Source organism: Gavia stellata, chromosome 2 (genome assembly GCF_030936135.1).
Source record: "Gavia stellata isolate bGavSte3 chromosome 2, bGavSte3.hap2, whole genome shotgun sequence".
Lineage (NCBI taxonomy): Eukaryota > Metazoa > Chordata > Aves > Gaviiformes > Gaviidae > Gavia > Gavia stellata.
The window spans coordinates 20,546,918-20,571,508 of record NC_082595.1 but is presented as its reverse complement, the minus strand read 5'-3'; the positions used below and the strand labels follow the sequence as shown (position 1 = coordinate 20,571,508).

The 24,591-nt window shown below is 44.7% G+C and overlaps 1 protein-coding gene across 4 annotated transcripts; it reads left to right on the top strand.

Moving 5' to 3' along the window:
• Window positions 1-4,012: 4,012 nt before the first annotated feature.
• Window positions 4,013-24,591, top strand: RSPH9 (radial spoke head component 9). 4 transcript variants are annotated; one of them, XM_059835330.1, is made up of 6 exons: window positions 4,013-4,239; window positions 4,495-4,657; window positions 5,217-5,346; window positions 5,906-6,052; window positions 22,845-22,970; window positions 24,242-24,591. In XM_059835330.1, the coding sequence occupies exons 1-6, from the start codon at window positions 4,013-4,015 to the stop codon at window positions 24,586-24,588; spliced, it is 1,140 nt and encodes a 379-aa protein (XP_059691313.1). In that variant the 3' UTR covers window positions 24,589-24,591. The 4 variants fall into 4 exon arrangements, with proteins under 4 accessions (XP_059691313.1, XP_059691316.1, XP_059691314.1 ...); XM_059835333.1 differs by lacking the exon at window positions 24,242-24,591 and having other exon boundaries at window positions 5,262-5,346; window positions 22,845-23,026; XM_059835331.1 differs by lacking the exon at window positions 24,242-24,591 and having other exon boundaries at window positions 22,845-23,026.

Sequence of the window (24,591 nt, the reverse complement as noted above, 5' to 3'; positions counted from 1 at the left end):
GGATGATGGGCAGCCTGAAACGTTCGTAATACCTACAGTAATGCATTAAATCCTCCTGAAGCCTAACCACAGTCAGGACTACACTTACACAGCAGTTTCTCACTGTGCTGTTTTGTCTTTCCCAGGGTTCCTCAACAGCATCCTCCTACTCAGACTGTCGGCAGTTTGACTGGCAGCATGGTGGGTGCAAGGTTAGAGGGCTGCATCTCACCCCTCTGGGTACCTGAAAAACACACAGACAGACGTGTGTGTTCAGTTGCCAGCTGGAAGAATCACAGCTACTCATGTGATGCCCAGGCAGGATGGTATAATCAGCACATTGGTACTTCTTACCCCAGTAAACTCTTTACCTGTCCCCTGTGCCAAGAGCAGTCAGAATGATAGATGCTATTAGGGGAGTGATGAAAAGCATGAAATGAACCTTAAAGACATAGAAAACTTTGTGTCACAAAATGACAAAGCTCTTTGGTTCTTGTGCCTGTCTTTTCCTGAGTAGGGCAGGATAACCACTTTTTTGGGCATACTGCCTGCCCAGGATTATGCCAAAGGGAATCTTCAGGGAAGGCTTGTCACAGTCATCCCACAGATTTCCTCTTTATCTCAGTGCAGCTGTTCCCATCCTGACCTACTAGCCTGATTTCTTGCTGACTTGTTACTGAGAATGCTACTGCAGGGATTCCAGACATGGAGGAGCCCAGCCCAAGGCACATATTGCACCTTCACCCCTTCCTTTGTGAGTCTCCCAGTGACTGCACACAGCTAGCTCAGGTCTCAGTAATGGAGAAAATGGCATTGGTCCCAGACAAGCCGAAAGACCCACATCCTTTTTCTTTGAACAGTTTGCAGTGAAAGTATTCCCAGAGTTTTGCCATATTTAGTACAATCTCCAAGACAGAGGAAAGTGTCTGCATTATACCAGGTAGGGACATCCCTGGTCCCTTCCGTTGCTGTTAAATTGTTACTTGGCTCCAGTTCCTTACTTTACACTCAGCATAGCTCAAGGCTTTGCTTTGCAGTTCTTGAAGTTTGTTCAACTGTTTGTTATCCACAACCTCCTCCCCTTCTGTCAAGCAGCCCTCTATCATGCCTTCCTATTGAGAAAAACTCTGTACTTTCCTTTCTTGTTTGCTGTCTTTTACTGTCCTATTTGCCTTATACAGTAATGACTTACATGCAGGAAAATTATTCAAACCCACCATGTTTCTGAAGCTAGAGACACGGTGAACTTTTGAGATAACTGGGAGGAAAATCAGACTTTATATTCAACACACCTGGGAGGAATAGCCCCTATCTAATTCTTGCTGCATCAGAACCAACTGCAGACTGTCCCCACCACATGAAGAAGTGACCTGGATAATGGATAGCAGTATAACTTGCAAGCAGTGTCAGCCTAATGGGTGCCCAGGATGGAGCAACAGTAGTCCTGCAAGAGTGTTTCAAGGGAAGCCTTCTTAATCTGTATCAGCAGAAATGGTGATATAGATTGGTAACTATTTTTCTTTCTCTTGAGATGAGGGATACTAAAGAACATGAAGGAAGATGAGCTCACTTGCTACTACAACACTAGAAGGATTTTCAAATGTTTTATAAAGTTGTGCAAGCATACAGGAGCCACTGTGCACTCAGCAGTAATGTACATGTATTTCCAGATGTTTAACTCTGATGCTGCAAATAGTTCTGTGAGCTTCAGTACCTTGCCTGAGATGAGTGGAAGGGAACCCGAGTTTGATTTCTCACCCAAAAGGATGCTAGCTCTAATGGGGTGGAGCTGGGAGGGGCTGAAGCTGTTTGGCACACAGGTACAGGTGTGTTCTGGGCAAAGGTAGGAGAGTTCAATCCTCCAATGGAAGCTGCTGTGCATTGCTGGAGCATGGCATCTTCCCTCCCTGAAGCAGGTCTCTAAGAAAAGCCGACTAGCCAGCAGCCGGCTGAATGATGCCAAGTGCGTCTCTCCCCTCCTGGCTGTCCGACTGCTGAGCAGCTCCTCGTTTGAGCCTGGGATGGCAATGGATGGGAGAAACTGCTTTCAAACTGTTTAATAACAGTGATGGTAACCTTTGACCTTGCTGAATAGCAGTGCTTTTGACCTTTCATTTGTTAAATAATGCAACCACTTACTTCCCGATCCTTATCAGTGTTTAGTAATTGGGGTCAAGACAAAGCAAAGCAGAGTACAGTTACCCACCAGACTTCACTGAACCAGGAAGAATTTCCTTAAGCTATAGATTTCCTTTTTGATAATCTTCAGTTGGGACAGGCAAAGCCTGGAGACTGGGTGGCTTAGAAGATCCATAACAGGCTAAAGAGCCTCTCAGCTATTAGCATCTGTTTTGAATCCAGCTGTGGTTGACAGTGGCAGAAATTCATTGTGGTCTCAGGTTCCCTCTCTGACTCGTATTAAATGAGTTTGGCTTGCAGTTCTACTGTTTACTGGCCAGATAATAGCAATAAGATAAAATATTAACACACGGTTCTAGAGACATCAGTGATTAAATGAGTTTACAAAGCCTGAAAATTTGTATTCCCATAGAGAAAATCAGACTACAGCACAGTGGTAGGTGGCAGCATGGACAAAAAGTTTGCGGTCACTCCTTCATGTTCTGCCTGATTCACGTCAAAGAAAGGTGGTTAACCTTCAGGAATCTGAGTCGCTTTTTGTGCGGCGTAAGTAAAACTAATGGGTCAGATTGTGTGCTGTACAGCTCATTAAACATCTCACTTGACAGACAAGCAGGTGATGACTGTTACAGGCAGCAGTTCCAGGATCAGTGTTTTCCTTAGAATGAACAGGAAATGGATGAAAAAGAAACCCAAGAATTTATGACGTGACAATGGATTGAAATGTAAGTGTACACACATAAATTTATTTATATAATGCACACATATAAAAGCTTAAACTTCCTAAAGACGTCAAACAGAAACTCTATTTGTCTAAGCAGCTGCACAATCTCATTACTTATTTATTGCATTTTGTATTAGGCCAGATTGCAAGATTTTTAGGGCAGGAGCTGTTTCGTGGATGTCTGTCTGTACATAATTCAGCAAAATGAGCCCCCAAAGAGTGATCCAAATGCTGCCATTTATAAATAAGCCATTTAGTTATGGATGTACATGATCTAGATAAGATCTGTAAAAATGACACTGTAAATAGTGAGACTCAGAGGGGTTCTTTGTGCTGCGTTTCATGTAAGAAATAAGGAAAATGGAACCCTTTTTGGTATCCCAGCCAAGGTGCAATACAATTGTATGCCCTCCTGCTTTTTGGACTTAACTTTGGATTTAGGCCTCTTGAAATTGAGGAACACCTACGCAGGACAGCCACCCCTAACTACATTCTTAACGAGTTGCTGCTTGTCGGAGTCTCGGGACAGGGTCAGCTTGACGCAGGACTGGCACAGCCAGATCTGCCTGCACAGGCCGCTGTCTGCAGGCTCTCCAGGGCCCTGCTTTCTCCTCCGTTGCTCTAGAGGAAGCCCGCGGCTGACCCACAGACGGCGCACAGCCTCCGCGCTGTGGCTGCCCTGCTCCCCTCAGCTCCCCGCGGAGGTAAGGCCTGAGGCCGCGGTTGAACCGCACGGGAGGTGCCGTCACCCCGTGTTTGCTCAGGCGCTGAGCTACTGAGGCCTCCGTGAGGCGCCCGCCCCAGCGGCTCCCCTCCCGCCTTACCCGCGGGGCCTGCCCGGCTGGGCCCTCAGCCTGAGCCGGCCGCCCTCCCGGGCTGGGGGCCCGGCGCGGCCGCCCGGCGGCGGCGATAGCGGCGACGACAAGCTGCCGCCATTGTCCGCCTGCGCCCACCGGCGCCGTTTCTATGGCAGCGGAGAGGCGGGACTCGCCGTTGCCATGTCGGCGCCGTTTCCCCCCCGCCGTTGCCAGGGCGCTGACTTTGATTGACATTTTGGGCCGTTCCCTCCAGCGGAAGCACGCCGTCACCTTTGACCCCAGCGGCGCGGCAGCGGCGCGACGCCTGCCCGCCCGAGCGACGGTTGCCTGGCAACGGCGACGCGGAGCCGCCATGGAGGCGGCGTCGCTGCCCGCCGCGCTGGAGCTGGTGGCCGGCGGCGGCGCGGGGCTGAGCCCGGAGAAGCGGGCGGTGTTGGGTGCCTCGCTGCTGCTCCTCCAGCGCGACTACCGCTTCGAGCGGGTCTGGTTCTGGGGCTGCATCCAGGGCGTGCGCGGCGCCTACTACATCGCCGAGGGGCTGGGCCCCGACCGCGCCGCGCCCCGCAGCCGCCTCTACAGGTGCGGAGGCCGGGCCTCACCGCTGCTCCGTGCAGGGGACGGGCATCTCCCTGGGGAGGTGGGACCGGGGAGGCCTAAACGGCCTCGGGAGGCCGGTTTGGGGGCTGGGGGGAGGAGAGAGGGAGTGGGGGGGTCAGGAAGAGCTGCCTCGCTCTCCTGGAGGGAGCCTCATTGTGCCCCTGAGGCGCCTGGCAAGGCTGCATCGAGCCCTGTGCTTCAGCGGGCTCGGGCCTGTATTGTGCTTGTCGCTGGCAGCTTGAACTGCGTGGAATGGAGCCTACTGCCACCGGCAACCGAGGAGATGGTTGCACAGGCTGAGCAGCTGAAGGGCCGTTTCCAGGGGGATCCTTCTTTTGAGTACGAGTACACTGAGATAAATGCAGAAGATGCTGAAAGATTGTTTGAAGATGGTAAGGAGGTAAATACAGCAAAACACTTTTGAACTCTCTTCGCTACAGTTGTACCCCTCACACTGGACAGGTGGTGGCTCCTCCTCCTTGTTTGTAATAAGCCTGAGCTTGTGCTCAGGCAGAATATATACAATTTCCTCTTCGCTGTCATTGTGTAGCAATGGCTTCTTGATTGAACTCTTACGTCAGAAACTCCTGGAGTTAGACACAGCTCAGAAATATTCTTTCTCCTTTATGTTTTATTATGCACAATTGGTACAGATCCTCACTGCAGTGTCTGAAGCTTTCGTAGGAACTGCAGATACCATTCTTTATAACTGAGTAGACAACCCATAAGTAGTTTAATTGAGAGGGAGGAAAGGATGGATGAAGGGAGGGACAGTTAATTCTCTGGTGAATCTAGACTGTCTGCTCCTGGTTCTCTTCTTATGAGAAGAACGTCCAATTAGTGCCGTGGGGCTCCAAGCTGATGAGTCTGTTGTGGTTTCTATTGTCACCTTAAGTTTATTTTCAGAAATGACAACAAGGAAAGCCCTGCCTTTAAAATTTGCCTATTTTTCTCTAAAGCCCATGATCAAGGAGGAGTCCCGCCTCATAGCTACGATAGAACAGATAGACAGAGCAGTTGGTATCATCCCCCGGGGGGCATTTGTGAAGACTCCTCTTGGGTCTGTACATGAAAACAGAAACTTTGAAGGTAAATTCTCATTGTCTTTATCAGGATCAACTGTACTTTGATCATAAAGGCTGTAAATTAAGATGACTTTCTCTAGCTGATGTTTTGATTTCAGGTTTATTTTTATCTTGGGTAAAATGAACAGGGAGGAGAGAATCCAATGCCACTAATGTTCAGGTGCATGATTCAACTCTGGAAGGTGGGAGGAGAGTCAGTAATGGCTCTGAGTCATTAAACCTGTAGTTTCATTTGTCTGTGTATAGTTTATGTCAGTGTTTAGCAATTAGAGCTGCAGTGAATTCTCCATCTAGAGCTAGGATATAACTACATGGGCACAGAGTTGATCTCTACTCATGCCCATTGCTTATCTGGGACCGCAGTTAGCACGGTCTGTAATGCACAGCAACAGGGAGTACTGCCACCCATTTCTGGCAAGTCTGTGGTCTTCTGTGGAGTTCACTGGAGAAAGATTGTGATTCTGTCCTATGCTGTGAGCGTTAGAGAAACAATATGGCATTCGATGGTATAACGTATGTTAGCCCAGCTCACTGTATTAATGGTAACCAATGACTGTTCACAGGTCTTTCTTTGACGGAGGCAAAAAAGTTAAGTTCCTATTTCCATTTTACTGAGCCTGTTAACCTGAAGAATAAAACCCTGCTGGAAAAGGCTGACCTGGACCCATCCACTGACTTTCTAGACTCTCTGGAGCATGATATCCCACGAGGTAAAGGTAGCAGAATCAAGAGATGCAATGAAAGCGAAGGCATTGCAAGTAGCCTGGGAAATGCTGAGGTGACAAGATGTGGGTTACTGTAGAGTTGGGAGAAGCTCCTGAGAATCTGTAAAGGAACTTTATCCTTTAATGTTTTAAGTGTTGTACTTAATTCCCTTTTTAAGCAATTATAAATGCTTACAGTGGTAAGATGTAAGCGTACCAGGGCTGTCACATCCTCACAACAGGTCTGACCACATCAGCAGTTACCCCCTCTGCCTGAGGGCCATATTCCTGCCTGACTTCTGTAAAGCTTGTGATAGCTGGTGTCCCTACCAGGAGAGATAACTCCACCAGTGATAGAGGGAATTTATGAGGTTTTGAAGTATTTCACACCTCTTGTCCCACCCAGTATTGCTCTTCTTTATCTAAATGGGCTCTCATTAACACTAAGCTGATATCTCTGAGAGGCTGAATTTAAACTTTCCTTTGTTAAGCTGTGTTACAAATGCTGTAGTGGAATAATCGGTACTCTATTGGGATTACATGCTGTGGAAGGAGAAAGGAAGATGTGCATACTGGAATGTATCTTCAGTTCACATCTGTATGGTTCTGCTGGACAACTGTTAAATATATTTAAAGACTTCTTCCAGGGATTCCTCTGGTAGGATATTTCTCTAAAGAGATGGGAATGACTTGTTATTTATTTCTAACCGCCTTTTGCTGATTTACTGCATTTTTCAGATTGGGCCAAGCATTTCTGCCGTCTATAAATATTCTTGGGACACAATCAGAACTTAGGTTTGCTATTTTATTCCTATCCTGGAGTAGCAGGATAGGATAGTAGGCGTCCTGTGCCAGATGGAATTGGCTGGAAAGACAGTGAATTGCCAGTGCTGTAAATAGCTTTTCAGACTTTGTCTCATCTCTCTCTCTCTCTCTCTCTCTCTCTCTCTCTCTCTCTCTCTCTCTCTCTCTCTCCCCCCAATCTTTCCTTTGCCAAAAAAGACCTGAGAATGAACCTAGTGAGCTCCTGCCTGAATTCTGAACGTTTTTGACTGTTCAGAGCATAAACAGCGTTAAAATCTAAACCATTTTTCAGCTTACTGGGAGTGTCCTCACTGCAGCCATTTTCCAGAGGTGTAGTCTGGAGAGACTGCACAGTTTTACATACACTGGCTCATTGAGTTGGCCCTTTTGAATCAAAAAGGAGTATTGCCAGGGGGGTTAGGTCCTAGATACCTCCTAAGAAAATTTTAGCTGCAGTTTCATATGGTAGTTCAGGTATTGCTACTGTTTGCATTTTTTCCCCTCTTTTTTTCCTAGGGTTTGTGGTAGGGACATTTTTTAATTTTGTGAGGCCTGAAACCCCAGAGCCACTGCAGCAGGACATAAATCTGCCATGCTTTCTATGCTTCCACTAGAAAACAAGCTCCAAGGGCTGAAAGCCTGAAGGCTAATTTGCTTCACAGAGCTGATTTTAGCCACCTTCAGCTGTGATGGAGACTGGCACCTTCGAAAGATTACAGATCTCATACTGCAGCGTTTCTCATCTAGTTCAAGCGACCAGGCTACTCGCAGGTCATGCTGTATGTTAGACATGAACATGGCAGTTTTGTGGAAGTCTTTAAACCAAATTTGACTTGTAGCTGTATATTACCCAGTGGCAGACAGAAAGTGGGGCTCAACTGTGCGACTGTCACATTTGTTTTTCTGTGGCAACCTGAGGTTTGTGTAAGTGTGAGCCTTTGCCCCCTTCCTGGGAGGTTGTTGCTGTTAGTGCAGATCTTGGTCTCCTCAAAAAAGTTACCTCTCAAAGACTACCTGAGCTCAAGTGCAGCTAAGTGCTTCTTAATGGAAGAGGAGAAGATTCATCATTGCACCCGTGCAGGTCTGGCTGTATTGTCCTGCTCTTTTTTGGACTGAACCTGGGGATTGATGGAATGAGCTTGTCAGGTGAAGGAAGTAAGACAGGAATTGGTTACAGGATCAGCAAGGCATGTAGCCTCTCTGATTGCATTCTATCACATGCGGATAGGAGTTCTGACATTAAAGAAAGATCACCCCCAACCCCCCCCTGCCCTTAACAAGCAGTCAGGTTGCCTAAAGTACTGGTTGCTTGTGAAAATGTGGGGGAAAAAAAAAGAGCAGAGGGCAGACACAGGCTTTCTGCTGATTTTATCAGCATGGCTCTGCCAAAGTCACTCACTCCTGGTTGCAAGGCACTCAAGCTTTGGTTCTTGGATTACCTTCCTTCAACTCTGCCAGTGTGTGTTGGTCCTGACCCAGAGCAGACAGTGCTTTTTCTATTTCCTGACATGTTGTTCATAGCTCTGGCAAAGTCTCTCGTTTTGACCTGAATATTTTCTTGCCCTTCCTGGCTAGATCCTCTCTTGAACAGTTATATTGTCGGAGCTGAAGTAGAAGTCCCAAATCTATTGCATCTAGAATTGTGACTGCCCTCAACAAATACACAAAAAGTGGACCAAGGGTGAGCGACATCTGATGCTCCCAGCCTGGATTGGCTAGAATTCCCCAAGCATCTTAAAAGACCTAAAGAACAGGACTGAGAGATTAAGGGCTGATTTTAACCTGTCTAAAAGTAAAAACTCTGTTGGAATAGTTTTCTCTGTTAAATGGAGAGTGAGCATCTGTGATGGCCGTTGAGGGGGTAACTGTCATAAAATGTATGGTCTGTCATTATAGGAGAGCAGAGGTGTCTTACAGAATGGAAAGTTGGAGGCAAAGAGAAGATTTTATATGACAGCTGAGGTGGGAAGAAAGGAAGTTAAAACTGGGTTGAATAAAGGAAACAATGGTAAAAGCAGAGAGTTTAGTGCAAGATTGGAAAACCTAGAATTTTGTAACAAAACTGCCTGCCACCCTTATCTTTAGCAGTGATATCTGTGGTGATTGCATGTTCCAGATTCTGTCTGAGTCTATCTATCAGGTTTTTAGAGTTCAGAATTTGTTGCCGCTCCTCCCCTAACCATACTGTGAGTCTGTTTTTTCTCGGTGTCTCTGCTCCCAGAGGCAAGTGACTGTGTGACTTAGCTTTTACTAAAAAAATAGATTTTTTTAATGACTGTAGAGAAAAGTGGGAGAATGTGAACCCTGTCTCAAAAGCAAATTTGATCGGTTTATCCTTTTTAAAATCTCCAGCTCTCTGAGCCAAACTCAAGAATTTGAGTGGTCTGACTCATGATTTTTGAACATGGAGGGGTTGTGATACTGATCTTCTGTCACCACAGTATCAGATCATGTAATGCTTCACGCTGATCCAAATGGCCAGCTGGCCAGAATGTTGCATGCTGGGATCTGTAGGTTTTGCTGGCCATATGTCTGCATTAAAGATAAGCATGTTTGCTCTAGTCTAAGCAGACAATCTGCTCAACTTTATGCACAATTAGATGTAGCCTTTCAGCTGCTGGCAGATTGCCAGCCTGGTCCTTTCTGCTGCATGGAGTTCGGCACCCTGGGCGATAGCATTTCAGGAACTAGAGTTGTGGCAGTTTTACATGTGCTTGTAGATAATGGAATGGCAAAGCAAATAGCAATAATTCCTAGCATGCCTACAGCATTTTCACTTGATGACCTAATGTTGTGTAGATATGAAATAATAGTCCCGTCTCAGGCATTGGCATGATGGGGAGAGTGAAAATGGAGGGGGAAGGATGATTTTACTGTGACCATGGTCAGGCAATGCTACATTCTGCAAGGGTAAAGGAAGGGGATAGGTGAAAGCCTAAGGTACTAGTGTAGAATGGAAAGCTCGGGTGGAAGCAAAACAGGGGGTGGAGAATTCAGTTCTCTGGTACTTTCAAATTACAGTTCAGAAAAGTAATAACTGGACTCTGAAGGTTTTTTACAGGTTACTGACTCAGATCACTTTGATTTGGAGATAGGGTACACCAACAGGGCACTCTTAAAAACTGCTGCAGGAGGAGAGGTATGGCAGAGGTAAAGGAAAAGAAAAATGTACATAGGAAAGGTTATGAGAGGAAATAGGATTTCTATTAGAAGAGTTTATTCAAAAGTCATGACTCCCAGTCAAGAAAGAGCTGCTTTTGGCTGAAAGCCTACCACAGTTCACTGGTGAAGTAAAAGTAGAAATTAGAATTTAAAAAAAAAAAGGAATATAAAAGGAAATGCAGGAAGTTGGGAACAATTAACAATTGATATAAATTGGAGTTGATAATGCATAGAAAATGACAAAGGAAGCCAGGATAACCTGGAGTAATCCATGACAACTTTAAGGAGGATTTTTTTCAAGTATATTGAGAGCAAAAGAAAGCATAGTAACAGTACTGGAAACTCTCACTAAATGGTGATGGTAAAAAGGCTGATAAGAATGTGGAAGGGCAAAAGTACTCAATAATTTTTTTCTGATTTGTTTTTGTAAAGAATACGGACTCACATCAAATGAAGAAAATAGAATACTGTTTCAGACATTTTTCAGACTATTTGCTAAGGGAGGGTAGAGTTAGGCAACCATTTCTGTTCATCAAAAAATGAAAATGGCAGAGCCAGATGAGTTACTCCTGAAATCATTATCTCAGGAGACTTGTGGCATACTTACGATGCTAACCTTTAATAAATCCCAACATTGCAGAAACATTCCCCTAAACTGATCTTGATTAGTAGTTGTGATTCAGAAATCACCGAATGGGTATATTTCTGGAAGGCGTCAGAAGGGTCTTCAGCTGGGACCAGTGCCAGTACTGATATTCTTCAACTTATTTATAAATGATCTAGAAGTAAAGGATCGGTGAAGAGACAAATAATGACAAGGGCAAAATGGCTACAGAGATCTGGTAAACTGGGCTTACTTAAATAAAGTACATTTTGTGGTAGCTACCTGCAAAATCACATATCTAAGAGCAGGGACTGGAAGCCAGACTTTATTCTGGAAGCTGTGGCTCTGAAAGGAAACCCAGGCACAACCCACTGAACATCAGCTCCCAGTCTGATGCTGAGACTTAAAAGGCTAATTTAATCTGTAGATGTATAAACAAGGGCGTAGCAAATTGGAACAGGGAGGTGACTTTACTTTTGCATATACTGTGAGTGGAATCAGAACTGGATTACTGCACATTGCAAAACTGGAGAGTTGCAGAAAAAAGTCACAAAATGATTCAAGGGCTGGTGAGAGACATAAACAGTACAATCTGTTTATCTTACAGAAAAGAACATGAGAATGACTGTATTACACTGTGTAAATACTCCATGGAGTTTTAAGTATTGGATACTGAAGATCTATTTAGCATAGCAGGGAAAGGCATAACAGGAATCAGCAGCTGAAAATTATAGCCAGAAAAACTAAAATGAAAAATTAGGTACAAATTTTAACAGTGAAATGATTACCAGCTAGCAAGTGCAACGGATGAATCTGTCTTTCTTGGTATCTTAGCACCATGCTGGATGTCTTCCTGGGAATTGTGTTTTAGCCAAATGCAAATATAAATTGTTGATCCCGGACATGAGTAACTGAGTTCAATTTAATGGGCAGTGGTATGCAGGAGTCCAGAACAGATGATTTCCTGGTATGCCTGGCTGTAAACGACGACAGCTGTGGAGGGTGATATTTAGCTTGGGCTTCTTCTTTGTCAGTGACAATAACACAAAGGTGACAATGGGTTCATGAGACAGTGACTCTAAGCGCAGGACTCTCAGTACAGCTGGCTTTGCTTCCTGAACTGTGATGCATGAGGGCTCAAAAGACGACTGAGGAGACTGGACTTATCGCTGTCCATTGTGGAAGGTGAACTGATGAGCCAAGACCACTTAGATGTGGTTGCTGACTCTGTAATGCTGGGAGAGGTTTTATAGCATCGTTCTAAGTAGGTATACAGTGCCAAGGTGGATCCTGGTGAGTCTTGACCACTTGCTGTTTCAAGATTCAGCTAGAGGAAGGGGAGAGGAGAAGTGCCTAGACAAAAGATCATTTCAGCTCCTTTACCATTTTGACTGTGGAGGAGGTGACAGTCACTCAGCCTGTAGTTCTATTTCTTCACCCAAACGTGCAGTGTTTTTGGAGCATTCCTTATACAGCATTGCAGACAAATGGATTTGTGACTGTTTCCCTGGCTGAATGCTTTGGGCACTAGCGTTTCTGTAAGCTTGCTGAACAGTAGCCTGGGTTAGAACACTAACCTCCTGTCCTCTGAGCTTCATTAGCACGCTCTTTATCGGTTTAGCAAAAGTTGGTGCTTAATGAGCCCTTGAAGATGGAGAGGTTGCATTTTTAAGTGGGAGATAGTTTCCTTTGGCTACTCTCGGGGGCTGTTGTGCTAGCCCCATCTTGGCTGCCCCAAAAGCCCAGGTGCTGGGAGGAAGAGGTCCAGGAGACACAAACCTGCTTTATCTCCATGCATTAACACAGCTAATTAACTCCCTTTTGACCCCCCCCCCCTCTCCAGGTTATTAATCCTCTATCAGCCTGTCTCCAGCCATTTGAAGAGCCTGTGTCTGCAGAGGTATTTACAACCCCCAGCTAGCCAGCAGAGAGCAAGTTGGTCCGTTATCAGGGCTCTAAGACAAATGGCTGCCTATCTCCCCAGTGGCCTTGCAAAATCCAGTAAAGTGCTATGCTGTGCTGGCCACCTACTTTCACCCAGACTCCCTTCTCCACTAACATTTCACAGATGTGACCTGAGCCCTCCCCTTTCATTGCTTAACAATAAGCAGCACCTCCCCGGCCCTGTGAAAGCTGAGAGCAAGAGCACTTTACTTCTTAGCCTGCCAAGAGCCACACGGGGACAAGGCTTTTCAAGCTGTCTCACTGAAATCCAAACTAAAAGACCCATAATGAATGAGAGGGCTGTGCTTCATGTTAGCAAGGATAAAAAGAGGTAGCAAAAATGTAGACCGAAATACCTATTGTGGCTCACAGCTATCTTTGTTCCTGGTTAGGATGGTTGATCCTTAGGCTTGGTGAATGTGTGAAACTGAGCTACAGTATGCCATGGAGTTACCTGACATTTATAAAAGTGATATTGACAAACAAGCTTTATAACACAGTGGTACAGAAGGAGTAAAACAGATTAGTGTGCATCACAACAATCGGCTTTCGGATGTGGGAATCGAACTGAATAGCTGTCTCAGTGGGTTATTAGTTAAAGCATTGGTACCTGAATTTCTCTGTTAATGAAGTCAGCCATACCTAGAAATAATTCTAGCATAGCCGTAGCTGCTACCTTCCAGCAGGGCGCACTATGGTGCCAGCATTGTCAGTGCTGAGCACAGAAAATGAAACCACAGAAAAGTAAAATGAGAAAGAAAAGCACCAAGAGCATCAGATTGAGGAGAAGGTAAGGCCTGTGTTCCCAGACTGTGTGTGGTATACCGACCTCCTGAACTGTAGGTATGGAGAAGAGACTGTCCCTTCCAAGCTTAGGCAATTTCTGGAATGGTCACTGGACTTGTCAATAGTTTTCTTAGCATCCTTAGCGACCACAGGCATGTAATGGACATACACAAATACATAAGCATGTCTCCTACATCCTTCAAAAGTAAAGACACTTCATTTTTGCTAGTGATGTGTGGACTGGGGAGCCTTTAGAGACTGTTAAGGCCGCTCCTGCAGTGACTCAAGAGAGTTGCCTGGGAGCAATACAAAATGCTGTCCCTCCTACAGCTGGGGTGCTGCCAACTCAGGAGTTCAAGATCAGACTGGAACCTCTCACATGGTAGCACAGCAGGAGGACTCCAGAGCCAGCTAGTATTATAGCTTTTGACTGGCTGTTGATGGTCTGCCTTGATTTCTGGAAAGGAGTCTGTTTTCCTTGGGCTTTATGTCTATGGGTAATAAAGCAGTGCATTCACTGCTTTTGGGTCCTAGGTCTGTATCACCTCAGGGGTCTTGTTTAGTCAGAGGTCTTGGATGAGTTTATACTGGAGCAGGGCTGCCCATCAACTTAGAGCTGTGGTGGAGTCTTTTGCCCTCCTGACTGCTGCAGTGAAAGAATGAGGACAGAAGCAGAGTTTTCGTAGCAACTTTCCAGGGATTGTATTTAAAGTTTTTTCCTCCTCAGTAAAAGAAATCCTTGCCCACCCTTTCTCCATTTCAGCTCCTGGTTCATTGGACATGAAAAGGAGATGAACTTGCTGAACTGATGGGAAATGCTGGTAAAGCCTCTTAAACTGGAGGTTATAGTTTTATCACCACATCAGTCAGCCTTGGTGTTACGTTGGCCTAACACTTTCCGTAGGGAATGATGCAAAATTACTTGCAGGGGAAAGCCTAGGGCAGCCTGTGTGTCACTGAAGTCAGAACAAGGTCAGCTTTTGCTAGGAGTGATCTATTTCTGAAGGGGCTCCACGTAAGGACTGGCAGCTCCCGCCCGCACAGCAGTTGGCATTGGTGCCAGCCCTACATACAGCTTCGCTTTGCTGTTTGCCGCCCCTTTGGCCATAGAACTTCTGCAGGGAGGAAGTCAATGGGTGTTGTCTTGTTTTACTGTACACAAATACCATATGGATTGAAATTCTGCATGCTGAAGGAGTAGAGGGAAAAGGACAAGGGACGGTTCATCTATGGGTATATTTGTATAGCAGTTGTGCTATCCCAGGCACTAGAAGATGCTTAGCCATCTTTAGTGTTCAGAATTAGCTTGAGTGTCAACAAAACTTCGCTGTGCTGTGTAGACATGCTCAGTGTGACAGCCTTCTCAGAAACTGGTAAACTCTTCAGGTAATTTGGGCCGGAATTTGTATCTAGTTTACTATGAAAACATCGACAGTTTATAATCCATGCCATCTGTTCCTTGTCCTAAGCCCTTTTAACTAGTCCTGCTAATTTGATGATGAGGTAAGAAGTACAACTGAGGGACTGACAGGGCTTGTAGCCTTGCCCCTCATGCAGGAGAGTGAATTGGATGTGCTCCAAGCATTCGGTGGGTTTTGAATCCCAGCATCAACTGCTTTGTGTTCTCTCAGAATTCAGAGATCAATGTGAGGTTCTTTGCCCCTAATCCAGCCCCTGTTCATCATTATCACCTCCTCAAAGTGGCCAGTGCTTTGTTGTGAGGAGAGGCAAAATCTTACAAGGTGGCCATAATCTCCTCTGAGGGTCAGACAGATATTCTCCCGTGGGTAAGAAAGTGACAGTGACCGAAAGCTCTAGGGGGAAGCAGGCTAGAACAAAGCTGTCCATTGCATCCTTTCATCAAACTGTTAATCTTTCTTTCAAAGACATCACATTTGTTTGGTGACAAAAGCCCCAAAGAAGCTGAATTGAGCCTGAAATCCTGTAGCAAGATTTAGAGGAAGCGTCTTTCATTCAGAGCGGGGAGGGGCGCGAGACTCCTTCTTTTTCTTCGTACCAACCAATGGGATCACAGAAGCCCACGAAGGTGACGGATTAATGCAGGGGCTCCCCAGGTAGATGCTACGTGACTCCTGGCACGCTCCAAAAACGTTTCCACAGCGACCAGCTGAACAAGAAATATGGAGTGTGACAGGATCTAGCATAAACCTGTGCTTTGGAAGGAGGGTGCTTTGTCACTGTGAGAGATTTCTAAATTTACTACAGAAGACCCAAGATACAATGATCTGTATTGTAGTTGTCAGAATCCAAATAGCAGGGATTTTAATCAGTTGTTCCTACTCCTTATAAGTTTTGATTGCATATTTTCTTGTGTTTCCTCTAGTGCACAGCCCCATTCCAAATCTTTGTTCTGGATGCTTTCTGTGCAAAGTCTGCATTTCTTCTTAAGAAAAAAAAAATAGTTAAAAGGATTCTAGCTCTATTCTAATAATCAGGTCGATTTGGACTAAAGGGCAAACTAACTGGGCTATAAGGGAGGCTGTAATTTGATGTGTATTACTTTTGTGCTAGCTTTTTTCAGTCCTTCCCATCTTCTGCTGCTCATTTATGTCAGTGTATTGTCCCTTCTTTTGTGTTGGCATTGCTGGCTGTGCAGCCAGTTTCCAGCTGGAAAAATAACTTTATTTTTGGCTAGACTATTTTTCAGCCAGATTGTTTCCCTGACCTGGTTCATGGGGCAGTAAATAAATACTTTTGTGGTCTCTATGATGGAAGAGTGATGAGGGGGGGAATAAGGGTTTGCGGGCAGAGGCTGCTTCAACTGGATTAAACAGCACTGTTGTCAGATGTCTAAGTATGGCCTGAATTTCACCTAGTACTTGGAGGCACCTGAATACTGTGCATCTGGGACAACATTGCAATCTCTGAGTCTTCCTTGTCAGCAGAAAACAGGTACTTATGTGTAAACGGAAGACCCAGGCCTGCCTTAATCATTTGTGCTGCAGAGGCGTCCCCAGTGGGAGAGGATAAAGGAGAGAAAAAGCCTCTGAAGTAAGATCATTTTACTTTGAGGTTTGAGCATGGTTATATTTGTGTGTCAAAGATGTGGCAGGCATTAGGACCATGCAAGAGCCGCTTGGTAGCATCTGACTGACTGTAAGCTGTGCTTTCCTGGCTCTGGTGGCTTTTTAAAGTAGTACTGAACCTGCAACCAGTCTGTGTTTTTATTTAATTATTATTAAATAGTTATATGGGGAATTGGAAATATTGACAGCAGTGTTAACATATGGGGTGCAGGTGGTGTGTCAAGCAAATGAAAGAGATTCAGTTTGCAGCCAGTAAGTGGCATGAAGGAGTTTGAGCCCCACATGAGAGTGTTTGGATGTGTCCTTATGGCTGGTAGGCTGTGCGTGAAATGTCCGTGTGGCAAAATTTGTTGAGAGCCAGGGCATGGTGACCTTTCCTTACAGCTACTCTGCTTTGCAATTTGTCTTTGTTCCCTATAGAAAGCAAATTAGAAGTAGGAAGCTCTTCCCAGCGTAGGATTTTCTGTTGGAGGGAAATGGAAGCTAAATCCCATGGGTGTAGTGTAGCTTTGTCAGAGCTAAGTGTTTGGGGCCATGCAGCCAAGCAGCGGCTGCTTTTGCAACGGGAAACGGTTATCTTGCCCCTCTCTGGGTGTTAATATTTGTCCTATAACTCAGTACTTCACTCTCACTCAGGACTGACTGTAGCAAGGTATGTTATAACATGCTTTTGTGGCAGCATATGTGTTAATGGTAAGTGCAACCATGCTGTAGCTGCTTTTCCCTTGAGACATTTCCTCCTTTGAAGAGGAATTGATAATGTCACTTTTATGACCCTCTGTGAGCTTTTCCGACATGTAGCCTCTCTATCAGGCTGCCTAGCTCTTAAAGCTGTTTCTTCTCAAGTTTGCACTGAAATGAGGCATTGCTGAATCACCTCCAAAGCAGCAATGTTATGAGAGGTCATACTGAAAGTGGACCAGTTATGGCAGGAAAGTTCTTCTGCAAACAGCCCTCTTAAAAGGCTTTTGTTGAAAAGCTAATGTCTCACGCACCCTATTGCCTCTGTGAATTACAAGATTCGGCCCGTAGCTGAGACAGACATGGGGGATGAGACAGGGATTTCTATTGGCGACTGGAAAGGAAGAAGAAGCTGAGAAGGAGGTTGACTTTTGAAATTCAGCCCTGGTGTCCTGGCAGCTGTTGAAGGGCCATAAAATAGGCAGTGGTTTAACACTGGGTGAGCAGCAGGATCTTCAAAGAACTTTCTTGTTTGGGAAAGATGTAAGGAACTCCTCAGAATTCCTGCCTGTGTTTGGAGGGGTGGAGGCTGCAGCCTCGTCCAAAGAGGGAATAGGAAGCTCCAGATCTTCATCCAGCAGATACTTTTCCCATGCTCTTTCCTCCCACACAGCAGCTCCCTCCCTTCCCTTCTGGAGCAGCAACAGGCTATAGTTTCAGCACAGACAGTGCTTGGCTTCCTTAGGTTTGCTGGGTGCAGCTTAAGAATTAACGTGCTCTTCTAAAAAATGTATTTTGAAGGATGGAAACCTCACCGGAGCACTGTTACTGTGAGAAATCTCTAGTGTGAGAGCCATGATCTCCAGTTCCCTGCACCTCAGCGAGCTTTGCATGATCAGTGAAGTTAACTCTGCTGCCTGATTTAGGGACAATACAGGCTGGAGCTCACACATAGATGCAAGTTAAAATCTGTATTTAACTCTAGGACAGCCAGGTTTTACTTGCTGTCTCCTGGTTCTAGTTGTATTCCTTCCAATGCAAATAATAATAATTTTTAAATTTTTTTCCTGACAACGTCTATCTAGTAGTCTTGGTGTACTTTACAGACTGATGCTCTGAGCTTTTCAGCCTCCCCGTAAGAGACATGTTGTTTGACACAGGGGCAATGACGAGCACAGGGACTGCCATGGGATATTCTGAGCCAATGTTAGAAAGGATTTGAACCCACAATCCCTCTTCTGCGTTTTTAGAGTAACACAGACCTACACCTACCTGTGCAATGACTTTACTCCAAGAACCATTTGTAATAGCAGGGAAGTTTAAGAAAAAAGAAAAAAAGATGGTAAAAGCAGCATTTAATTTTTATAATTCTCCCCATCCCTTTTTATATTGTGTTATTAAATGCATTTCTAAGGCTTTCTCCTGAAGGAGGAAAGAAGGCATATTCATTTTAGGCTATTATTTCATACTGTTCATTAGCTACTGATTAAAGTACTTCTAGAGTGATTTATGACATTATTTCAAACTCCTACAAGAAAGGTGGGCCTGAAAAAGCATCTTGTTTGAAGATTGTGAGATTTGAGCTGTGATGGAAAGGAATACAATTGTCTTGGATCCTTCAAGGAGAACAACTTTCTCCATGTCTCCTGAGTTCAGATTTTGTTCTCTGGACCACTTCCTCAAATGCTGCTAATGTGGTGAGATATGGGAAGAAGTACTGAGATAATGGGCTCTAATTTCTTCCTTTAAAGAAAAGGACCAAAATAAGCAGATAGATTCCAGAACTTTAATGTCATATCAAGTTCTTAGAAGGCAGACACCAGCATTGTGTATCAAATGCAGTTTCTGAATGGGTTTTGTGTGTTGCAAAAGTCCAGTTTGGAAAAGTATACTGAATAAATCACCTTTGATAGCTGGGTTAGAAAAATGTCCCCAGTGATCTGGTTAGGAAGAGGTGGAAGGTGGCACTGCTGCTGCTGTTTGGCTCTGCAGAATAAAGAGCAGCTCTATGACTAATCATCATTCTGGCTGGAAACAGGATCTGAGTGAAAATGACATTACAGTTTCAGGCAGTTTCTTATAATTTTTCCTGTCCTCAACGTATGTCACGTCAGTCCAGTTGGGATTGCCCTTAAGTAACCTGCTTGTTTTGTTCAGGTCCTCATTTCACAGGAAGACTTACGCAGCATCAACAAAACTTTATTGTCCGTATTTGCATAGAACTAGATGCAGAATCAAGGATCAGAGAAGAGGTGGAAAGTATAACAACTTAATATTCCCCAAAGGTCTCACATTTATGAAATGATAAATTTGAGCCCTTTGAGAGTTTGCAGCTTGGGAAATTAAGCAGCTGCACATCACAGCCTTCAGAGATCTAGCATAAAAGTGAATGGAGCTGTCTTCAATTACATCTGTCCATTTCTGCCAGGTGTGAAAGTGCATGGGAAGTTCCTTTGATCAGCAGCGTTAACTGCTGATGCATACTCCACAAAGATTGATAAGCTTGTGTGACACTGGGTAAATGTTCTGAGGAGATCATGGATCCATGTACTGTATCGCCCCAGAGCATAGATATGGGGATTTAATCAAGTTGAACTTGATTTACTCTACCTTCTCCGTGAATTTGTCCAACAAAAAGAAGTTTTAATCCAGATATAGTTCCTGAGAGCATTAATATCCCTGTTTTCCCTCTCACCTTTCCCACTTATCATGCTCCAGGCATTTTTTTGTTCTTTGTAGATAGTTTGGGGCAGAGGGTTCATCTGTGTACATGAACATATACATACAAGCTATCACATGTACATAGGCTGTTAGATGCTTCCACTATGTTGGGAGGCATTAGCAAACTAGATAATCCCTAAAGGCTTTCACCACCCAGCAAGGCAAGGCACAGTCCTACCCTTGACAGACTTGCTTCTCAGAGGACTGGTCCTAAATCAAGGACAATAAGAGTTCCTCACTCCATTATCTTTTTGTCAGAGAAACTCTTCCAAAGGTTTACAGTTCCCCTTGCAAACCAATGTCTAAAGCTGCAGCAAGATCCACCAGTATTTGGATGAAGGGCTTGCAGATCATTCCTGCAAGTTCAAGCTGCAAGAACCCTACACTGAAAGCAAGTCATTTCAGTGTTCAAAGGAGAAATGGAAGAAGTTATTTGTCACAATTACATTCAGACCTATTTGCTTGCCACTTGTTGCTTAACACCTCTATGCGTAGTCTAGCTACTGCCACTAGCAAATGCTGAAAACTTGTAGTGGCAGAGTTCAAGAAACTGTTTGAAAGCTTGTCCTTTGACAGCAGATGGCTGTACTGCTTCAGCCACTGGATCATCTGCCTTGCAGTGAAGTGTTTGTTCTTCATCTGGGTTTCCATGCTATCCAAGTAGTGAAGTTTCTTAAAACCACACAGATTTTGTCAGAGATGCAGTCAGTCAGAATTTGTAATCCCAGTGGCTAAACCATAATCTGTGTTTTTACTCCAGGTATGATGAAGATTCAGTCCAGTGTGTGTCCATATGAGTGGCACTGGAGAGACTGCATGGGGTTGTCTTGTATGTGAAACTGCTGCTTGTGAAGACACTAGCTCATGTTTTAACTAGGACCTGCACAAAGAATGTCACAGTGCAAGGAAGGTGAAAAGATGGCACACACCTGTACTGATCCTGCCCTATATTAAGTAGTGCTTTGCTTTACTGTGATTCTAGCTGTCTGTCTTTAGTGCAAACATGGAGCTGAGCATGTCAGAAGTAAGCTCTCCAGTGCAGAAATCTCCTGAGTCTTTAAAGACTGTGAATGTCTCCTTTGTATTTCTATCCTGCAGCCAGAGTCCATTTGTCAGAAAGTTCAGTGACTGTCATGGAAGGTAGGGGTTCTTGCTGTTAATTTAGTTCCATGTTTGCACATACTGAAGAGGGTACTTTGAAAGGTAATAGATCAAAGATGACACAGGACTTAAGCTGTGCATATTATGGTACAGCAAACCTGTGGAACTCGCTACTGAAGGAGACAGGGAGACAATGGTGTCCAAGAAACTTTTGAAAAGTACCGAAATACAGAGAAGAGATAGGTTACAGGTGAGCAGCACAACTCGTGACACCTGGTTTTACAGGGCTTTGAACTGTGTTGTTCCCTTCTGATTCTGCAGACACCATATCTATGTGTCCCCTCAACTTCCCTCCTCCCTCAAGCCCTCAACTACTGTAGCTTGCCATGAACTGCCTAAGAGACTACATGTACTGCAAGCAAGTGTGCAAAAGCCCAAAGCTAGGCAAACACCGATTGCCCAGCTAGCTGCTCCCTCTTGGCTGCCAGGCAAGCCCAACAGCCTGTGCTTTCTCACAGCTGCTGGCAGGCCAAACAAATAGCTTCAGGAGCTGCAGTCAACCCCTGGGCCATGTCCTGTGGAGACCTGTTGTAGGAACTTGTGGTGTTAAAGCCCTTCAGCCCTTTGTCGGATGTGACTAAAACTGGCCAAGAGTCAGAAGTTAGTGGGAGGGGGAAGGCTGGCAGCTGACAGCAATCACAGAAGCGCTTCCTCAGGCTAACCATGACATGAGTAAGCATGAGTCATAGCATAAATTGATGAGCCTAAAATTATCTACAAGGATGAATACCATCTAACTGGCCCAACGCATTATGGGCTTTCTGCTTACTCTGGAATTGGCAGATTTTGGCTTTGGATGCAGATAGATAGGCTGATCGCTTCACTCCAGGCCAGTAGTAGCCTGACAGCTCCAACTGCCTTTTTTTTTCATTTGGGCCTGCTGCTTTTGCTTTTAGAGGGAGGTTCAGCAGGAACCTTCTTCCCTACATTATAGCCTCTAGGCATTACTGATTTGGTGCTGAAACTGGTATTTTCTTCTCCTGGCAGCTCCTTGCCCTCTGGCATTGAATCCAAGCTGATGCTCCAGTCCCCTCCCCTCCGGCATTGTTCCCAGGCTGTTGTGTCAGACGCAAAACAAATACTCAGTGGCTCAGAGCTCCTTGCATCCAGGAGAAATTGCATTTTCACACTGGCTCTGAACCTCCTCTGCAGAGCCAAAGCAAAATTAATGCGGAAAGTAATCCCTTTGCCCCTACCACGCACATCCTCTTCAATGGTGGAGCCAAGAAAGACTGAAGAAAATTAACCTTTTCTGTAAATTTATCTGAGACAGGAAATACCCTGCTTTTCACTTTGTGTTCTTCCTCTTTCCCAGTCGCTGCATCAGGGAAAGCAGCCTTCCCTGGAGCACGAAAGTGCCTTCTTCCCCTTCCCACTACTAATGCTACAAGTTTATTTTAAGGAGAAACTTCATACCTATGCAGCATTGCTATAGCTAGTCTTGGCTCTCTATAGCTATTAGCTAGACGAAGTAGGTGGCAGAGCTTGTTAGAGTAACTGCTGCCCACTCAGAAGCAGCCAAGAATATCTGTAGCTTCTCCTAGGGATCAAGTATACAAGTCTGGAGCTCCAGGGGTCCCTTCCTGTGACACATACGACATTACCATCATAGCCATGGGAATATGCTACTGTGTGAACCTAGACACAGACATCTGGAAATGAGGGCAGCCTGTAATGCTGAACTGACAAAAGAAAAAAGGGCATCAAGGTTTCTGGTCTTCCTGACTTCCCTCTTCTCAGGTGTCACAAACTCCAGTGCAGCCTTCTGCACTGTTAACTGGTCAGGCAGAACCCACCACAATCCTTCTCCCAGCTTAGGGACAGCTTGCTCCAGGAATGCTGCCTCTTTCTCCTTTGCAGTGACTTATTAGCACATGTCCTTGCACAGGCTCGTGGACTGTCCAGCTAGAGAAGGGAGGCACTGTGGTGGTGCTGCGGAGCCTGCTGTGGCTGGGACTGACGTTCTACCATGTCCCAATGACGAAGCAATATGGCTACATCTACTTTGGTACTGGTGAGAAGAACTTAGATCTGCCCTTCATGCTGTGACTCTCCTGTCTGGGATGAGGACTTGAGAACATTTAGATTTTATACTGATGAGATTTTTTTGTTTCCTGCTTGTTCTAATAAATGTGTGAAACCTCTGCTCTTTTAGCAGGATTCTTTTGTACCTGGACTCTGGCCCTGATTCTTTTCCTAGGACTTCACTGTGTGCAATCCTCCCTCAACTCCAAATTGAATTCCCTGTAATGTGTCACTGCAGATCCTTTAGATAGTAATAAATGGCATTTTCTTCCATGACGGGCAAAGCCCTAGGTCAGAAATCAAACCTAGGCCATCTGTCTGATTACAAAGGCACCATGCTTACACAAAAACTCATTTGGAGACAATATGAATGAATGCCTGCTGTCACCCATGAAAGACAAACAAAAATAGAGTTTCTGCCTTGGAGTCAGAGTAGAAAGCTGATGCATACTGTAAGAGATCTCTACTAAACCCTGAACTCCAGAAAGGCATATTGAAGAGAGGAGATTATTTCGTTTTTCAGATGTTACGTTTCACCAAAATTACAGGGGTCTTTCCAGCTCATGGCAGTAAACCACAGAAAAAAAATTAACGGTGTGCATCACCTGTTTTTATGCAAAATGTGCTCATTCAGGTTCATCTAAAGGCAATGGTTTAATCCAGTGACTTTTCCATTAGTAAAACTCACTGAGCAGAGCTATCTATCTGGGCTAGAAGACATAGTAACTTCTGTACGTAGAAGAAAGAAAAATCTTTTCCTTTCTGAAGGGTTGTATGTTTCAAAGCTTCATAAAATAGAGACGGTCAGCCAGAGATTTTATCTCAGTAGTTAATGAAGTCTTGGCTCTGTCTCCCAAAGCAAAAAAGATCTTGGCCAGCTCAAGGGGCTGAATGTAGGGCTTCCATTTCATAAAGTAAGGCTAAAAAGAACCATTATAATCTAATTTGATTTTCTGGGTAATACAGGTTTATCCTTACCCTTTGTTCCTGTCCATGCCAATACGTATTAGCAGATGATTCTGATGAAAGCAGTATAAGGTTAAGTGGCATAGTAGTACACAAAAAAGCTGTGTTGATTTCTAGCCCCCAGATAGATAAATATAAAAGAAATAGAGCCAAAGCAATAACGACCCTGATAAATTTAATAAGCCTTTCATACCAGGCCCATACGTAACACTTCTCAAGTAGCAGTGATCAGTAGGTGGAAGGTGCATGTATGTACTGTACAGGGAAAGAATTGGTGCCACCTTTTAGTTACAGGATGGAAAATTATGCACATCTATCAGTCCCAAACTATGCCACGAAGCAGCCATATCACTGACACGGAAGATTTGTTGCAAACGTATTTGCAAAGGAAAAAAGAACCAAGCCAAGTCATCAAGGGTGTCAACATTTTGTATTATTTGCTAGATCCAGGAGTGAAGCACAAGCCAGGAATCCTTAAGGGGACATGTAAGACACATGTCTGTCTGCCACTGCCACAGGTGTTCTGCTGCAAATTATGGATCGTACAGATTATATATAAAAAAAACATTTCAGTAGCCCCTGCTTTCTCCAAAACATTCTGCACATTGAACTTTGCTTTGCTGAATCTTGTATTCTCCTAGAGG

Bases quoted from the DNA above. Each gene is read 5' to 3' on its own strand.
- RSPH9 (XM_059835330.1), top strand. From the start codon at position 4,013: ATGGAGGCGGCGTCGCTGCCCGCCGCGCTGGAGCTGGTGGCCGGCGGC. The intron at 4,240-4,494 runs GTGCGGAGGCCG...TGTCGCTGGCAG, and splicing joins CCCCGCAGCCGCCTCTACAG to CTTGAACTGCGTGGAATGGA. The intron at 22,971-24,241 runs GTGAGAAGAACT...TTTTAGTTACAG, and splicing joins CTACATCTACTTTGGTACTG to GATGGAAAATTATGCACATC.